The sequence below is a fragment of the Symsagittifera roscoffensis genome, chromosome 3 (genome assembly GCF_963678635.1).
Source record: "Symsagittifera roscoffensis chromosome 3, txSymRosc1.1, whole genome shotgun sequence".
NCBI lineage: Eukaryota > Metazoa > Xenacoelomorpha > Acoela > Convolutidae > Symsagittifera > Symsagittifera roscoffensis.
The window spans coordinates 35,225,082-35,244,983 of record NC_087064.1 but is presented as its reverse complement, the minus strand read 5'-3'; the positions used below and the strand labels follow the sequence as shown (position 1 = coordinate 35,244,983).

The window sequence follows — 19,902 nt, the reverse complement described above, 5'->3', positions numbered from 1 at the left end:
TATTAAGAGCGTGCTTAATGCTGTTGGTTGTGTTTCTCGTGTGTTTTTCTGAGATGGAATTTTTCTTAATTTCAAAAAAATGTTGAACTTTTTTGACAACGATTTCCTTTGGCATGATTTTTTGTAAAATCATTTGATGTTACGCCACGCGTTGTTGGCATGGTGAAAACTCGGAAAACACTGAAAGTTTCTCTAATGCTTGCTGATATTTTTCTGGTCTGTTTTTCTGTGATGGAAGTTTTAGTAATTCCAAAAAAATGATAACTTTATGACAACTATTCCCATTGGTTTTTTTTTGTTTTCGAATCAATCGATGTCTAACTACGTTAAGTAGTTTAGTAAAATTTTGAAAACAATTAAAAGTTTGTCAAATGCTATTGGATGTTTTCTCGTCTGTTCTTCTGAGATCGAAATTTTTTTCGTATTTCAAAAAAAACTTGAATTTTTTTGACATTTTTTTGGCATTTTTAAGAGCAAATGATGTCTAGCTTTGTGTTTTGTGTTGTTGGTTCAGTAAACGCTAAAAAATTCTAAAAGGTTTTGTGATGCTAATGGTTGTATTTCCCGTCTGTTGTTTTGAGACTGAAATTATCATATTTTAAAAAAAAATCGATTTTGTTGTTGATGACATTTCTTTTTGACTCAATTTGTTTTCCGATTTGTAGGCCTATAATTACATATTTTTGTCGTAGTGAAAGCTCAAAAAACTCAAAGCTATTTCAAAGCTTGTTGTTATGTTTTTCGTCTGTTTTTCTGAGATTGGATACTTCGTACTTCCAAAAAGTTGTTAATATTTTTCTGACAACGATTTTCTTTGACTTTTATAGTTTCCGGATCAATTTACCTCTCATTAGGTGTTGTTCACTTAGCAAATGCTCGTAAAATGATGAAAGCGTGCTAATTAGATGTGGTTGTTTTTCCCGTCTGTTGTTTTGAGATTAAATTTTTCATATTTAGAAAAAAAATCGATTTTTTTTGTGACAACAATTCTTTTTGGCCCCTTTTTGTTTTCGGATCATTAGGCATCTAATTACACGTTGTTGGCTCAGCGAATGCTCGGAAAATACTTAAAGCCTGTTAATTGCTAGTGGTTATGTTTTTCCTCTGTTTTTCTGAGATTTGATTCTTCGTACTTCGAAAAAGTGTTGATTTTTTGTGACAACGATTTCCTTTGGCTTTTTTGTTTCCGGATCAATTGGCGTCTAATCACGTGTTGTTTGCTTAGTAAAAGCCCGGAAAACACAAAAAGTTTGTTAAATGCTAGTGATTGCTTTCACTTTGTTTTTCTGAGATTGAAGTTAACATAATTTCAAAAAAATGATATTTTTTTGACAACAATTTCCTTTGGCATTTTTGTTTTCCGATCAATTGATGTCTAACCACGGGTGATTAGTAGCTTAGTGAATGCCTGGTTTAATGCTAGCGATTGTATTTTTCGTGTGTTTATTTGCTACGCTTCGCATCTGTGTTTATAAAACGGACTTCACTATTTTGAACTCCCATCGGATGAAAAATTTGCATTTTGGTCAAGATTTTTCTAAATGGGATATTACTTAAAAATAAAATTTTGTTAATAAACATAATTGAAATTCAAAGAACTTCAACGTTCATGATTTTTAGGACCCATTTAACCAAGTTCAGACACTAATATAGCTCGTGATGATTTCGTTCCAGTCAGAGACTTGAAACGATTTAGTATAATACAGAAGTGTATTCATACATATTAATGCATATTCATAAATGCATTCATTCATATTAATGCATATATGAACGCTTCAAGGTTAATATGCACTATTTGAACTCTATTCAATTTCATATGACAAAAAATAGATAAGTTGAGCTCTCCAGTATCGAAAATGTAAAAACCACAAAAAACATGACTCTTCTAGTTTCGAAAATGGAAGTGGTTTCTCAATTTTTCCAGCTGAATAAAAACTTTGTATTGATCCATTTTTCTCACATTGAGTTTTTTCATAAAAAGCTCAATCATAAATATCCTTAATCTCACAGAACTGTAAAGCTATATGTTTTTGCTTTCAAATTCCAAAGTTGAATTTTTTTCAAGAAACAAGTCAGTTTTTTTGTTTCTGTTTCTTTGTATTTATCGACTGTTTCCCAACTGCTTGGTAATTTTGTTTGTTTTTGTTTGAATAAAAAGTCCAAAAATGCCCAAATTCCTTCATAATGGTAAAAGCATACATAATTGCACTAAGTTTCATATGTACCTGAGTTCAACTCAAATTAATCTGCTACAAAATTAGGTAAATTGCGCTCTTCAATTACGGAAGTGCAATGTGCGCAATAACTTCTAGTCTTAATGGTGAATTTTAATCTTTTAGAATTTATTATCGAACTTTTTTTCAAATGAAATTGAATTGAACTCAAATAGTGCATATTAACCTTGAAGCGTTCATATATACGCAGTTCAAAATAAAATAGCCGATTGCTGTGAAATTAGCACAGATTGATCCGACCAAAATACTGTAAGCAAAGCAGTTAACGTATAAAAATAGTTTTTTTTCCAAAATTTTTTTATCTTTCTATTTTTTCAAAAACTTTTCCTTTTCCCCATGTTTTCTGCATTGTAAAGCAAAAACCAAGATAAGGGGAGCATTAGATTTTTTTTAAAAAACTACGGTTGAGGAAAAATTCCGACCAGCGCGTTTACTGATAATATAATATTTTTTGAATTTTTTAGTGTATCGCGCGCCAGCAATTACATTGTGAGACCCATTGAGTGAAATAGATCCAAAATTTTGTCCAAAATGGTCACACTTGCTGTCAAAAATCAAAATTGCCAACGCCACTTGAAGAACGATTTTGAAGTCGTTTTGTAAATGCAACAAAACAACGTAATGATACGGTTTTAGAGCGTGTTTTGGCTTTAACTGATGCGTTACTTGATCAGTCGACTAGTTAGTTATACAAATTACATTTTGGTGCAAAAATTAAAACAACCAAAGAATCACATGTGTTTTGTCACAGTCAACGTGAACAATAAGGCCTGAGATTTCGTGTTTTTATAGTGGGCGGGTACAATTGCTGGCCGATAAAGTGCATTATACGTCAAAGTTAATTCAATATGGGGTCTTGGGGGATGCCGGACAAGCCGGAGCATCTGGATATGGGGCACCAGAAAATGTCGCATGTCGAGCTGGAGATGCTCACAGATAGACTTCTCAATCCATCTAGTCAGCGAAAGGTGAGGTCAATAGTATAACAAAAAACAGATATGATCACAAATCTTCTGTTTAAACCCCGTACTGCTCTTGGCACTGATCGAAACTTCTAACTGCTGAATCATTCTAATAATTCAGTTTATTAGAATGGTTTGAGCGTTTTTTTTAGACAATTACGCTCAAAATCTTGCTTCTAAATGAGCGGTTTGAGCGGTTTTCGAACAGTTTATCTAAAAAAACCGCGCAAGATTTGAACCGTTTTGTTTTGAGCGATTTATCTTAAAAAAACGGTCAAAAACCGCGCAAGATTTGAGCGGTTTTTCAGCGGTTTTTCTAGATAAACCGCTCAAAACCGTTCAAATCTTGTGCGGTTTTTGAGCGGTATTTTTAGGTAAACCGTTCAAAAACCGCTCAAACCGCTCATTTTGAAGCAAGATTTTGAGCGTAATTGTCTAAAAAAACCGCTCAAACCGCTCAAATCTTGCTTCAAATGAGGTGAAAAATCTCGAATCGGGTTGAGGTAAAAGTGTTTTCTAACCAGGATTCATTCAAAAAGCTTGTAACATTACGAGGCCAAACTGTGCATTTAGTAAATTTTAAGCGGATTTCGCAATAGGTCAAAATCAGATTTGTCGCGGAATCCGGAACATTGCTAATTTTTTTTGATCTTCTTCGCTGCTTTGGATTCCACAAACAAAGATCTAAAACACTTTTCTGCTAAAAATCGCACCAAATTAGGCAAATTTGCGGAATCCGCAACAGTATTTGTGGAATCTGTAGCGAAGAATGCTGAATCCGGAGTAGGTTTTGGAATCTGCTTATGTTTGCGAAATCCGCAAACAATTTGCGGAGTTGGCTTTGATTTGTAGAACCCGGAACTACTAGCTATATTTGCTCCTTGCAGAAACCACGAAAACACAAAATGCTGACAAATTTTACGTTACCGGAATTTGTACGCAGATTTCATAGAAATTCTGTAAACGGTAAATTTCATAGAAATTCTGTAAAAACAAGGATAGTCTGTTGCTGTGCGAGTATCACAGACTGTTCGAATCATATTCTTAAAGTTGTGTGATATGCGTTGCGATATCAATTGAAAACAAGTTGTAATTCAATACTGTATTCTGAATATTGAATTTAGATTTTCTCTTTTCTTGGTTTCTTATGTACTGAGAGATAGATCATTGTTAAGTACTCTGATCTCTCGCTTAATCTCAGTGTCAACACTTACGTATGACCTTGAGACTACCATAAATTAATGATTGAGCACCAGAGGTTAGATGTACATACGTATAATAAATACTGCTACTGCAGTAGCGGTATGACACACCCCCCACTGTGAAAGAAATAAATTATACAACATCAGTAGGATAATTTATTTAAAGAGTTTAATTTACTCAGTTCAAAGAAAAGTTTTTTTTTTCTGGTAATTGACGATTTTAGATTATGTATTTTTCAGTTTTCCTCCAGCTCGATTTCCCAACTCGGGTTCCAATCAACTCCCTCATCCAAGGTAGCATATCCGAATTTTCGCATAAATAGATGTCTTTCGAGTCGTCGCACTTTCGATTCTAATGGTCTGTCGTCCCGATCTTTAAAATCTCTCAGTTGGTTTCTGTATTGTCTAAGTGCCTCCTTTAGAAGACCTCTACCTGTAAGGTTTTCAGATATTTCTTTGATTGAATGTTTTATCGGATCTCCGAATCGTTTGGGTTCTTTGTTTTTTGTTTGTCTCGAATTTCGTCTAATACCTGACTCTTCTGCACTCGATTCGTCCGAGAATCCCTGTGGTGGTTCAAAGTTTGTGTCCAGTTCCGAGCTTTGTTGAGGATTTTCTCGAAGTTCATCCGCAACTCGCTGCACTCCTCTTTTTAACAATTGGTCCGCGTACTTCTCCCATTCAGACGGTGCCAAATTTCGATTGTGAAATGTGTCCACGATATCTTCAAGAGGAGTGTGAGAGTCAATGCCTTTCAGTTTCGGACGCTGTTTTGCTTTCGGCGTAGAACTTGACTGAATTTTGGTATCTACTGTGTCTGATTCCGGCTTAGATGTTGCTTTCTCTTGCTCCGAGTTTGCTGCAGTCGCAGCTTGATTTGTCCTCTGTTGTTTCTTGCTTCGGCCTTTCTTTTCCTTTCCGCTCTTTTCCGGCTTGTTTGTGATATTTTCCTCTGTATTTGGTTTTGGTCCCGCCAAATTGGGTTTTGCTCTTTTGACTGCAAGATTCAGGCCTCCCCCGGCTTCTGTGTCCTTTGAAGTGACTATTGTTTGGCTCCTCTGAAAGCGCTCTATTGGATTCATCGTATCAGCGATTTCCATTTCTCCTTGAAGTTCGTCCTCTGATCCCAGCTCCTCTAGTCGTTCTGGAGAGCTGACTCGCTTAAACTTTTTGGTGGGTTCTGACGATGGACTTTTACTCGTGCTTCGCTGGTTTTCTTGCGTCAGTACCGTTTTTGATTGAGCTATATCTGATTTCATATAGATCGAACCGGCTGATGTCCTAATTGTTGAGTCCGTTTCTGAAACGATTTTCCCCTTTAGTGGTCTGGTTTAGGCTTGTCCGCTTTTCCGTAGAGGGTCCTTTCGAAGTATAGTCTTGGTTGGTGACTTGCATTGGTTTTCTATTTTGTCCTCCACAAATCCCTTCTCCCAAGAGTAGATCATTTCCTTTCGGAGATCGGGATTGAGTTGCCCTGTCTCGTCCACTAATTTCCGGATGTCATTTTTAGCCGCGTCCCTTCTTTCGTAGTTCCAGCGGGCGTTCGCTTCCAACAATTCCTTTAGGGCTTTGGCTCTTTCTTTGTCTCTGTCCGATGTTATCTGCTGCTTGTGCAGTGGGCTTGTATCCCTGCTCAGTTGTCCCTTGCGCACTATCTTTAGATTCTCTCTCGACTGATCAATTCTTCGTTTCATTTGAGACGCAGTCAGTGCTGAGCGTTCCAAGTGTTGTTTGTCTAAAGAATCAGAATTATTTAAAAATTTATCCCTCACAATTTTAAATTCTGTTTTTGGTAGCCTGCCAAAATGTGCTTGGAACGGAGATACTTGAATTGTTTTCTGCTTGTTCCACCGTAAGTCTCTCATTATAATGCTGAGGCATAATTTGATTGATTTATTATTTTCATCGAGCATCATCACTCCCAGTCTTCTTTTTATTGTTTGAATTTTACGTTCAACCAAACCACAACCTCTTTGATCCCCCACCGGACAGAATTTTTGCTCGATATTGAGTTCCGAACAGAATTTTTTTAAAGTTTTTCCCTTAAATCCTGAAAGTTGGTCCGATCGAATTGATTCAGGGACTCCATGTGTGTCGATATATGATCTCAAGAATTTTACTGTGCTCTTTCCACTTGTGGACTTTGTAACCTTCACTGATGGAAATTTTGAGAATCGATCAATAGCTACTAAAAGATAGATTTTTTTTCCTTTTTGATTTTCTATAGGCCCCGCGTAGTCTAGTTGTACCTCCTGTCCCGGCTGCGTGAGCAGTGGCAATGGTTTTGACGAATTTTTCGAAATAAGGTATTTTACATTCTTACCATATCTGGTACAACTACGACACTCCTCTGCCAAATTCACGATGTCCTTATTCATGTGTGGCCACCACAGATATTGCGCTGGTCCCAACATAGCCTCCTGACCTGGGTGTCCTCGATGGATTCGTTTCAGGACAGCTTGTCGTAGTTGAACTGGTACTACTAGCCGATTATTCACCAAGATGCAGTCGTCCTGAACTGCCATCTGTGACCACAACGGATTTGTATAGGGTCCCATCAATTCGAATCCTTGTTTATCCCCTCTCTCTACCACTCTCCTGAGGCGGTCCATCCACGTGTCTTCTGTGGTCAGTTCTGCTAGTAAGTTTTTGTCGAACAGTTTTGCGAGATTGTCCAGGGTCTCCACTTGTTGCTGCTTTTGCAGTCCTGTTTTTCCTAGTCCCTTTGGCGGTTGAATTGAGCACACTTCCTCCTCACTCTCCGCCTCTTCTGTGGTTGTCAGGTCTACTTCTATTACATTCACCTCACTGAGTTTTCGTTCCGTCGATGCGCTCGGTTTTGGCGATGTTGAACTTGATTCGTGTTCCAAGTTGTCCCTGACTTCTTGGGTATGAGCCACCAGTTCTCGATTTTCCTGAACATTGTTTTCTCCGCCTATTAACTGCCAGAATGAGAGCAGTCTTTGATCCGCTACTCGTTGTTGTTCCGGTTCCAACGACCATTTTACTCGTTGTGCATGACGTGTTTCGCTGTCGGAACTGTCCCTATTTTTTCTGCCTCCTCGTATTATTTTTCTCGTGCGTTGGACTGTCTCTGTGATCTCCTCCTCTTCCGAGAGTTCGTTATTGGTGGAAAGTGATCGGTTCCACTTTGGGTCCATTATGCTTTCTTCGCGCTCCTCATTCCGCCATTCTTGTGGTGAGTTCGACCACCAGTCGTATGCTCTGTTTTTATTTTCTGACATCTCGATTCTTGAGTCTGTTTTTTCTATTTTGCTCGTTACTGGTCGTTTTTTTATTTTGCAGTTATTTAAGACTGACTGTTTAGTGGGTTGATTTGACGAAAAAGTGATTTGTTTCTGTTGAACTGTTGTGTTTAGCTGTTTTTGCAGTCGTGGAAACTGTTTTCTCTCGTTCCGGTCGAGCCTTGTTCGATTTTGACCGTTTTGGTTGCTATAGCAACCATTACTTGATGACTGTTTCGTAACATTCCTTCTAGAACATTCTAGAACGTTTTCGTTCCGGTTGAGCGACCTTGAGTCTTTAAGCCTACTGTTCCAGCAGTCGAACGCTTCATGAAAAGAGTTTATTGTCGCTACTACAAACTTTTCGTCTAATTCTGATTCGGGCCAGGGATCATTGAAAGGATCACGCGATAAATAATCAACTATGCCCATGTCCCTCCCCGGAATGTGAACTATGTTGAACTGATATGGCAGTAACCGGTCAACCCACCGGGTTAAACGTGATTGGTAGGTCTTGTTCGATTGATTAACATCCAATGCCGTTGTAAGCGCTTTGTGGTCAGTTGCGATGGTAAATGGTTTCCCCAGAAGGTAGTGTTTATATCTATCTACTGCCCAAACAACTGCCAATAATTCCAACTCATTTGTTGAATATTTTTTTTCTTGGGCATTTAAGTATCGGGATGCGAACGAAATTGGGGCCCACAACCCTTCATCATTTTGTTGTTCTAAAGTAGCCCCTAGCCCATCATGGCTAGCATCGCATTTAACTCGTGTTTCACGATTTGCATCGTAATAATGCATTTTCGTAATATTCGCCACAGCTCCTTTTATAGCATTAAATGCTACTGTGTGAACATCCCCCCACTCGAATTTTTTCACCGGGAGTTTCATGTTTTTTAACTTTTTCTTTTGATTTTTTTCTTTAAGACTTGGTCTTAATTTTTCAGTCAGACTGGCTACGTTAGGTATAAATTTAGCTAAGTGATTTATGCTTCCTAGAAATGACCTTAGTTGTTTTAGGGATTTCGGCTGGTTCAAGTTTACTACGGCTTCCGTTTTAGTGATTTTCGGTCTAACCCCTTCTTCTGAGAGATGGTGACCCAACCAATTCACTTCTTGTTTAAAAAATTCACATTTTGAGAGTTTCAGTGCCAAGTTTTCCGCATCCAATTTCTTTAGTACTGCTTCTACTAAGTTTGCATGTTCGATTTCACTTCCCTTTGACACAATAAGTATGTCATCCAGAAAACAGAACGTGTTTTTAGCGTGATTGATGGTTCTATCCATAGCCTTTTGAAATTCAGCTGGCATATCTGCTAGACCGTAGAACCCTGTCAAGAATCTGTAAGTTCCAGTTGCTTTTCCACCCACAATGTTAAAATTGCATTGTCTAGCTGTATCAGCAGCCAATTTTAGTTGACTGTACGCATATTTCAAATCTAACACCGAAAAATATAGCGTGCCCTTTTTGTTTTCAGTTACAATCTGGCTTACCCCATCAATAAGTTCATCTACATTCGGCATTTGGTATTTGTTTTTGAACAATTGTCTATTGATTGGTTTTGCATCCATTGCCAATTTTATTGAGTCGTCCTTCTTTACTGTTATCCCAATCGGGGCGATAAAGCAATCACTTGTACATTTATCAAGTTTTGTTATATGACCTTCTGTCAATAACTTCTCGATTTCTTTTTCGACCTTATCTTGTATGTGAATTGGGATTCTTCTCCCCTTTTCTTGAATCGGACATAGTGGGTATTTGAATTTTGAACTGGCAATGTGATTTTTTGAAGTGCCTTGCCTTTCAAATAAGTTTTTAAATTTTGTGAAAAATTTTTCTTTCCAACCTTCTGACTGCTCGCACATGAGCACGTCGAACCTGGTGAGTTCTTTTGGCGCCGGTCTTTGTGTAGTCACTATTCCCACTTGTCCTTGCAGATCTAATCCCATGATGCATCTAGTTTTTCGTTCTGATACCAGAAAGGTTGCGCCCTTTACCTCCCAGCCCGCTGACCTCAGATTGGTTTTCAGGGCTCCCAGGATACTGATCGGTTGTTTGTTGTAATCCACGAATTTGGTTTGTAAGTTCAATTTGTCGGACGGTATGAATCTCACTTTGTTTGATTTATCCATGATTTCCTTTGTCGTGGCCCAGTTAAGAAATGAAACAGGACTTCCAGTGTCCACTGTTAATTGAATTATCTGGTTATCTATTCGTACCATGGCTTTTAGTGATTTTACGCGATTCATTGTTGGCTCGCGAATAGAATCTATTTTCTGAACTCGTATCACTTTTCCGTTTGTGTTGTTTCTCATTTCGTTGATTCGATCTTTCACATATTTTGAAACTCGCTCATTTTCCGGTTGGTAGGTTTGTATTGACATAACTTCAAATTCACTACATGACCCAACACCTTCACTGATCTGGTCGCATTCCTCTACCGATCCTTCCGAATCTTCCGCAACTTCACTTACTTGTTGGGTTCTGCACATTTTGGCGAAGTGATTTGGTTTACCACAGTGTTTACAATTCTTCCCCATCGCTGGACAATTTTTTAGATGTCCCTGTTCAAACGTCCTTCCACATCTATTACATGATTTTGTTTTCGTGTTTTGAGTTTTGTTATTATTCTATCTGTTATTTGTTTCTCTTCTATTTGGAGTTTTGGTTTTCCCCCCCAAATTTCGAACTGCCATTACAGGTTCCTGTTTTATTCTCACACCCGATGTGTAATTGCTACTTGATCCTCCTGTAGCCGCAGCATTAGTCTTTTGAAATGCCATTGTGGTTAACTTGCTATGTTCGAATTTTATAGCCCTTTTTAGAACTTCCTCTGGATTCAGAGTTTCGAATGTCAACGTGTCCTGCAATGTCATGTTTTTCATTTTCGAGATGAACAAGTCTCGCACTATTTCATTTTCCAATGTCCCCAGTTCTGAACGAGCAGCTTGAGCAGTTAATGCTGCGTGGAATGATTCTAGCGATTCTCCAGATTCTTGCATTCTCGTAAATAACTTGTATCTTTCGTATGTTACACATTTTACCTTTTGAAATGAGACTTCTGCCAACTCTGTTATTTCTCTGAACGTCATTTTCGATATTTCTGCGTGCGGATTCTTTTGTAGGAATCTCTTCTTTCCCTCTGTGCCCAAAGATAGAAATAACCGTGACACCAGTTTCTTTTGTACTTCGTTGTAGAAGACATTGTGTCCGACTCGTGGGCCTCTTGTTTTTCTTTCTTCGTTCTCCAATACTACTCTGTCGCTTGCTAATTTATCTCTAAGAATCCTAGCGTTTCTCGCATCTTCGTTCTCCCCTTCCCTGGGCATTTCCGGGCGTGGTGGTGGTTCCTCTAATATGTCTTTTGGTTCTTCCAAAATAATCTCTGGGTTCACATTTTCTTTGACCGTAACCGCCATGAGAAATTGTTCGAACCAAATTTTGAATTGCCACGGAGGGTCTAGATTCGCTGATGCCCAAAATACCGGAATTCCCATATCCGTTCTGTTGTCTTGAGCTGCGAATCCTGCTGGCTGCGCCATGTGATATGCGTTGCGATATCAATTGAAAACAAGTTGTAATTCAATACTGTATTCTGAATATTGAATTTAGATTTTCTCTTTTCTTGGTTTCTTATGTACTGAGAGATAGATCATTGTTAAGTACTCTGATCTCTCGCTTAATCTCAGTGTCAACACTTACGTATGACCTTGAGACTACCATAAATTAATGATTGAGCACCAGAGGTTAGATGTACATACGTATAATAAATACTGCTACTGCAGTAGCGGTATGACAAGTTGCAATAAATTGCTTTTCAATTTAGCGTCGCTTTTATAGCCGTAGTAAAATAGGCATATTTGTCATTACCAAGATGGCGCCAAAAAAATTCGCTGGCTCATCATATTCTGTAGTTATATGATGAGCCAGCTATAATAGTCTTGCTTTAGTTATAATAAGATTTGTTGCCCGCTTTTCTCCCCAAGCTTAGACCAAAAATCTAAAATTTTAGGCCAATTCTTCTCGATCCTAAAAATATTTTTGTAATTTTTGAATGTCGTTCAAATCACGACTAAAATGGCTTGAATACGATATAACACTCAACGCTTTCCGATGTTATATTATGGCGCCAGCTTTTGCAAGGAAAACACACAAAAAAATCAACAAGGATTAGTCGGTTACTATGCAAGTAGCACAAAATGTTCCGATCATAGTCTTAGTAAAGTACATTAAAGTTTTTAAAAACTATTGTCTTTTTTCGGCGTGGTGTGATAAAAGGAGGTCAACAAAAAACTGGAGATTAGGTATATTCGACATTCATAGTAAAATAAGCAAATTAATAAACAATTTTCGTAGTTTTTTGAAGTTTTTTATTCTCAAAATGGCGGTTTTAAAACTCCAAAAACTAATTACACTCGAGTAAAACTGAAATTAAGATAGATAAGCTATTGTAAAGGGCCTAAATTAAGCATAAGTAAGCATGCTTGCTCGCTTTGTTCGCTCGAAATAGGACGAGAATTCAAAAGTTTCAAACTGGTGTTCTTGACACTCGAAACCGAAAAAATTTTTGGGACTTTTTTAATATCGTTCGAAAAGAAAAAGGGAAACACAGCCTAAGACTAAAGTGCTTCCCCATTTTCGATGGTCGGAACGAACAGCAAAATTAACAACAGTGACAAAAAAATATGTAGCTGCTGGTTTGTTGGCGTAAAAATATCTTCAACTGGCATTGGATGGAATGTTAAGTTTCAGAAGTTCTTTATTGGAAGAGTTTTTGAGTAAAAAACAGTAAAAAATAGTCCATTTGACAAAAAATTTGAATTTAATTTGATGTACTGCCTGTGGACTTTACTTGAAAATCGCCGGTCCAGCCATAATTTTCTACTTAGAGGGAACTCGATACTTGGTACCATTGAAGGGTATTGAGGTGTTGAGAGATAGTTTTTTATCAGATTGATTGCGCGTCAATATTTTGAGTCAAACATCCAATTCAAGCCAATCATTTGTCGTAACTGAAGTAGTATCGCGGCTTTTTCTGTTCATCAGACTGCGGGAGGAGGTAGGAGACAGATGAGATTCGCCACCTCGGATCACGACTCCATCTACGACACAGACAACCAGTCCAATTCAGAAGAACATGATGCATTTGGAGCATGGGAGGGGGAAGGGGAAGGGTACTCTGCGTTCTTGTCTAGGGAGTCCAGACCAATCACTAGATCCGTCACAAGGTCAGTACGCCAAAGATTTCAAGAAGCAATATGATTAAACTAATTTTGAACATTTTAATTGAGTTTCATTGAAAAAAGCCAAAAATGAATAAAGTCAAAAGGAAGCTGAAGGAGAGACAAAATATGATGATTGTTTTTTTAGCACGTAAATGGTTCGATTTTTTTTGATTACTTTTTTGTTCAAAGAGGGTCCAGATTCTCCAGCAACTTATACGAAGACAGTGGATCAAACCGCAGAGCTACGCCTTTTAAAGGGACAAAACCAATGACAGCTGATGAATTGGCTTCGTCCATACACCGACTCGCCTCTTCAGTCGGAACGCGACGGGGAAAAACCGCCGGAGGCAATGACTCATCACACAATCGAGGAATGTCGGCAAATGATTGGCGAGAACGGGACAGTGATAGTCGGATTATGCCGCTCGGACAACAACCGATGGATGCTCAAAGAATCAGCGACTTAGTAATACGATTGACCACTCCTAAGAGCAGCCACTCTTCTAGGTCCAGAGACACTTTGCCCAGCATCCGAAGAGTGAACCAAAAGCCGATGTCTGCACTGCAATTGGCAACTCTCACTGATCGACTGAACCGGTGCTCAGAAGCAGTCGACGCCCAGAGGATTCCCAAGCCAAACCAGAGAAGATTTGGAATAGTAAACTCGTTTATGTGGAAAGGGTGGAACTAAAAAAGGATCCCTACATAGATGATTGCTGATATGAAAATTCACTTTGACCGAACCCGTGTTCTATTATGTTTTGTTATATAAATAATTTTAAGATTGAATTATTTGTTAAGCCAATAAAAATATAACTAGTATATTTGATCAAATATTGGGAGAGTTGTAAAAAAAACAGGCACAATTGATATCATTTCGACACCTGATATATAGCGTTTCACACCAACTATTTTGCTTTAGAAAACTGGTGAAAAACTTAGGATATTAACACCGTACCGAATAGTTTTTTTTGCAAAGCTTAATGCAAATCTCCCATAGAATTTTCCCTAAATTGCTAACGGACCAAATGAATTTTCTCTTCTTTAGGATGTGTGGCTTTCTGTTTGTTTTTCTTTCACTGAACAAAAATTACTTTTGAACTTAATTTTTCGTTTTGGCGATTTAAATTTTTTTCTATAAAGGTTCATATTCTATTTTTTTAGTTCATTAACACCTTCCAACGGTCTGTACTCTGTAGGCTGCAATTGAAAGAAAAGGATGGTTGGTCAGTAAATCTATGTATCAGTAAATCGAAACGAGCGGAAAAGAATCAGTGAAATTGTCTTTTTGTTCCGAATTACTAAGGCCGATTTTTTATTCAGACCAATTTTTAAGCGAACAATTTCGGTGTGGGTGCTCGATCCCTGGATCTTCGTTTTCTCAGCGGGGTCACGCTCACCACTATACCAACTTGTCTCTACCATGCACATTAAAATTGAGGCAAGCTAATTAGTATTTTTAATTCATCATTTTCATATACATTTCATTCCTATATATTCATATAGTCTCAACTCATTACCATAAACTATTCGAAACTTGTTAAAGGACAGTCGGAACCTTCACAGTTTTGCTGTGATTAGCGAGCACTCTTGTTTGATTAAGTAAGACATGAATTGATGAGGAAGAGTTAGTAAAAATATGTTGATTTTTTTTCTCAAAAACAGAAAAACGAAAAAACAAAAACAAAAATGAAACAAAATCTTGTCATGTACTTCAAAATTTAAAAAAAGTATTCTAAGTCATTGAAGGTCGATATTTACCTTTACAAGAGCAAGTGTCTTGTAATCGGAACTAGGCTTTTTTCGCGTAGAAATTCTTTCTTACAGAACTTAATAGCTTTTCTTGCTTGATTTCTTATTGAACACTGAAAACTTCCAGGTTTGTTTCCACTTGGTCTTGAGGCAACGTGATTGCCTTTGTAACTTAAGATTTGAGGTTCCAGTCCCGGTGGGACTTTGTGTTTTTCAGTATAAAACTAAATTATAAAACTATTTTCAGGTAAAAATTGAATTGCCGGGTTTTCGTTTGTTTGCTTAAGTTTTGACGGCTTAGTTGCCAAATTACGAATTTTCCTGCGCTTTTCCTGCGCATTTTCGTTTTGAGTATAGTTACAAAAGCTTATTTATTGTAATCTCATAGAGAACTTGATTTTTTTGGCTCAACTGATGTATGCTAAAAAATTGTCGGCTTTGTTTCAGCTTCGTAAATTTTATTCCGTTGCTAACTTATTATTCAAAATTCGAACTTGCGAAAACTGTTTTTACATTTTCGATTTTTTAATATTTATGTTTTTAGGTATCGCAAGTGATGCGAAGCTCCGCTTTGCCTCTGTTTGAAAAATTTTGATTCCATAATTGTTACAATAATCACGTTGTTTCGTTGAATGATTTGGAAACTTACTAAATTTTGGTTCGAGCTATTGACCACTCCCCGTTCAGAGGCTTTGTATTTCTTCCATTCACCAGAAACTTCACAAAATTGGTCTTGTAGATTTGGAATCGAGATATCAATTGTCCTAACTATGTTCATTCAAAAATTAAGCTCCTCGTTTGACTGATACGAAATTCAAGCTAAATTATAATGAAACTTGCCATTTATCTACGCTGTATAAATATGAACACATTGTTCAAATGTGAAACACCTGGTTTATGAGAAACATTTATGAAAACAATGCCTGAGCTGTTCAACTTGCTTGCATATGTTTGAAGCAGTTAATCAGGGTACCTAGCCTCAAAAAATGTTTTTTGTTACGATTAACGAAGGATTTGGGCTTCTTTTTGACGAAAATTCAGGTACCACAAATAAACGCTAGATTGGCTTGAATGGCACGCCATAATCAGAATAGTCACACGAAATAAGCCCAGAAAGTTCCAACCAAAAAAAAACTAAAATTCAAATAATTTTGTCCCAAGTTTGTGCCACATTTTGTTTGCGTGTGACTAGATGAAAAGAACAAGTCTGAAGCTTATAACATAAAAAGGGCACAAAAATTAGTTGTTTTGAAAAAATTAACAAACAAAAATTTAAAAATTTTCGCTGTTTTTGAAAAAAAATTATATTGCCAATGAAACGCTTCTAAAAGCTTCGAAATCTATATATTTTTGAAATAACACTTAAATTCTTTGCCTAAGTAAGCTTATTTTTATTATTATGAGACCTACTTGTTCGCACAAACTTATAAGGCCTACTTTGTTTGCACGAATTTAGACTTAATCAAACATTTTAAACCTTTTTTTGACACCGCAATAAGGAATTACGACTGAGGGGGTGTTAATTTGATACAATTTTGACCCACTTTGAGAATTATCTGTAGACCTAGCTTTGCGTGGAAAATTGGCGGTAATTTTTTTTGGCGGTAATAAAACATTTTTCTTGGTATCCAGAAAAAGAGTGAATAGACTGTACATTATTTTAATCAGCATCGGAAATGTTAGGTGTAAGAACAGTTTGAGATACATTCAGAATTTATCAATATATAGCATCAAGCGACTATTTGTTTTTTATGCATCAAAAAAGCAGATGTGAATGATTTTAACAAAGCACAACGCTAAGAAAAACTAATAAAAATTTCCAAAACTTCTGCAATATGTAAGGAAACAGAATCCTTTTTAAAAATTTCAAGTAGCTCCGCTTAATTGAGGCGTAAAATTTCAATCTTTGAATAACCTTTGCAAATAAATTTTAAATTCAATTTACAATTAGCTCAAATTTTTTCATGTATCTAACCATTGTAAGCGGATTCTGCAACACGCAAAAAAAATTTACCCGGAAGCCGCAACCTTGCTAGTTTTTGTTGATTTTCTCTGATCTTTTGAACTCCACGAATAAATAATCAAAAACTTTATTGCTCAAAATTGCTTCGAATACAGGCGAATTTGCGGAATCCGCAGAACTATTAGCGGAATCTGTTGCGAACACTGCTGAATCCGGAATAGGTATTGAAATCTGCCTAAATTATAAGACTCCGCTTACAATTTGCGGAATTTGCTTTGAATTGCGGAATACGGAACAAATAGCTATTGTCCGTCGCTTGTTACGGAGTCCGTGACAAAACTAATGCTCTGAAGAAATACCTTACAGGTATTTGTAGTCGAAATCTAAGAATTTTTTTGCGGAATCTACTACAATTTTGAACATTTTTAAAGACTCTTCTCTGGATTCCAGTGACCGACAAGCACCAAACTGTGCGCTTTTTGATCTATTGTTTTAAATTTTTTATTGTCTTTTAAGCAGTAGAAGTAATTGAACTAGCCAATCAACTTAAAAATATTACGTAAAATATCAAAAAAAAAAATAAATGATAGAAATTTGGAAAAAGTACTTATCACGACCGCAAGTGTTTGAATAAAATATATGACTCGAACTCTTTCGACGAAATGTTTTGATGCCTGATTTTGTGTGGAAAACAAAAATTAAATTGAATTATCTGATAATTTAAAGAGATGCAATAAGTATACAAAACTGACGTTGTTTGGAAATCAAAACATGTTTAACCAGAAAAATATAACCAATTGATCATTACCTTGAACATAGTCGTCTCGGAATTTGTGTAGAATCGATTTGGACTTTTTGCTACCCATTTTTTTTTCATTTTTAACAAAAGCGAAACATCAAGACAACTCAGATAATGAAACAGTACGCAAATTCTTTTAACCAAGTTTTTTGTTTGTTCTGGCCATTAAAATGGGGAGGAATTTTGTATTCGTTTTTTTTTTAGTTTTTGTTTTCACTTAAAATCAGTTACAGCAAATACTAATCGGAAGGGTTCAGGTGATATATCATTGTGAAATCCTTTTAGTTGTGATTCTTATGACTTCTAAATTATTTCAAAAATTAACCCAGTATTGAGAAAAATTTGTTCAAAATTTTTTTGATTTTTAGTCTAAATTCGTGTGAATAAAACCAGCAAGCTGCAGGTTTACAATAGGAGGAAAAAGTTTTTTATAGTTAATTTAAGCCGTTCGAAAAAAGTTTTTAACGCTTTTATTAGCGCCGTTTTGGGAATAAAAAATTTTAAGATTTTTTGTTTTTTTAGTTATTTTTCTTTACGCTGTTGACCAGTTTTGCCTATTTTATGCCTGCATGACTATCGAATATGCCTTAGTTATCATTTTTTGTTCAGATAAAAAGATGTGTTTCGTAGTTTTTTTAGACTATAGTACCTGCTTTCCTTGTTTCATTTTATTTTTAGACTCTCGTTTTCAAAGTTTTATTATTTGAAATTTGATTTGCTTCTGAAGTTTAAAAATATCAAAAGGAGGTCACTGTCCATGGTCCGGAATTCAGTCTATCGTTAACTAAATGTGCTTCTTTTTTGTGGTTTCCATGATTCTTACATTTCAACAAAAGATGCCGATGCTTGAAAACTCAAATCGATCATCCCCTCTTTGAAAACAAAAGACAATTTAGCGGTGTCATTTCAATGTCTACTTCTCTAGTAGATATACCAACCAGTTTGTATTTGGTATTGTTGTGGCTAAACATCTGCAATTCACATGTCAATGCGTTTTATGGTAGCAATCAAAAGATCATATGAATGGAAGTCGAAAAAAATCTGCATAATAATTCTCTCTAGCGCATGAGAATTCCGTCTTTTTACAGTACTTTATAAATGAAATTGATCTTCAAATAACCACCTTTTACGTTTTATTTGGGCCTCCACTAAATATCAGTAAATATCTGATGGTTCATTCAAAGTATCCTGTTGATGGTTTCCAGCATATACATTTTTTAAATGGAGCGGGATACTACTGATACCTCTTAGGAACTTCTGAAACCGGTTATACATGACTACTACTCAGTCTAATAATATCCAACATAACAATGGCTTGATGACGATGAAAAATGGAGCGCCGGCCATCTCTCATCCTTCTGTTGATACGAAGAGAGCCTTCACTTGCCTCGCAGACCTCAGCCCCTGGTCATCTGAGTCACCCCTGCCACGGGAGATCACAAATGTGCCCAATGAGTTGCTGGAGAAGTACCCCCACACGAAGAGAGTGGGCAACTATTTGCTCGGCAAGACGCTAGGGGAGGGGTCATTTGCAAAAGTGAGAGAAGGACTGCATACTGTCACGGGCGAAAAAGTTCGTAATTGTTTAAATTCCCATGGTAATTGGAATTCAGTTATAAATTTACTTATCTTACTGCTCGAAGCTTCTCAAGCTAATGTTATTCTGTAACAGGAATGCCCAAAGAGCTGTTTGATTTTATGCAATTGAATTGATGTCAGTTGAAGACGCTCTAATGATACAATTTATAAATATTATCTTTAGAAGAACTTTTTGTTAACCGTACGACTAGTTAAACTATGAATAAGTTTGGGAAATAGTTAATGAGTTTGACCTCAAAGAGTTTTTTTAGGTGGCCATCAAAGTGATTGACAAGCGACGCGCCAAAGAGGACTCGTATGTGCATCGGAACCTCCGACGAGAGGGCAGGATCCTGCAGTTAGTGAGACACCCCTGCATCATTCACTTGTACGACATCCTGGAGACAGAGAACAGCTACTACCTGGTGATGGAGTTGAGCACTGGGGGAGACATGATGGAGTATTTGAAGTTGAGAAAGAGTCTGCCTGAGAAGGAGACGAGGAAGTATATCAGACAGATAGTGTCTGCTGTGGATCATCTGCACCGAGCCGGTATACTCCACAGGTATGCTGTCTGCTTTCAAGTGAACTTTGCGGCCAATAAACATTCTACAAATGGTGACAGAGAGAAAGACATTTGTGACATATGGCAGATAGAAATTTATGAAACTATTGTCTTTTCAGGGATCTGAAGGTGGAAAACGTGTTGCTGGATGAAAAGAAAAATATCAAATTGATAGGTGAGAGTCTTTATTTCTGATTGATTGAATTATTTTTCAAAAATTCTTTTTTGAACTATTCTGAAGTTTGCAAACCATCTGATAAGCTAGAGATAATGCTTAGCTCAAAAAGCTGCTGTATTCTTTCTATTTTTCAAATATTTGATTTTCGAATCTTTATCTTAAGCGATCATTGCTTATTGGGCTAAAATCAGGGGG

At 36.9% G+C, this 19,902-nt stretch overlaps 3 protein-coding genes across 3 annotated transcripts in view; all 3 read left to right on the top strand.

Moving 5' to 3' along the window:
* LOC134842663 (116 kDa U5 small nuclear ribonucleoprotein component-like) overlaps positions 1 to 19,902 on the top strand; it is a 410,937-nt gene that overhangs the window by 130,974 nt on the left and 260,061 nt on the right. The gene's annotated exons all lie outside the window — the stretch shown is intronic.
* Positions 2,858 to 13,714, top strand: LOC134842295 (uncharacterized). The gene is made up of 3 exons (XM_063858565.1): positions 2,858 to 3,202; positions 12,694 to 12,875; positions 13,062 to 13,714. The coding sequence occupies exons 1-3, from the start codon at positions 3,083 to 3,085 to the stop codon at positions 13,561 to 13,563; spliced, it is 804 nt and encodes a 267-aa protein (XP_063714635.1). The 5' UTR covers positions 2,858 to 3,082; the 3' UTR covers positions 13,564 to 13,714.
* LOC134841686 (hormonally up-regulated neu tumor-associated kinase homolog A-like) lies at positions 18,459 to 19,724 on the top strand. The gene is made up of 3 exons (XM_063857722.1): positions 18,459 to 18,959; positions 19,237 to 19,529; positions 19,649 to 19,724. The coding sequence occupies exons 1-3, from the start codon at positions 18,660 to 18,662 to the stop codon at positions 19,722 to 19,724; spliced, it is 669 nt and encodes a 222-aa protein (XP_063713792.1). The 5' UTR covers positions 18,459 to 18,659.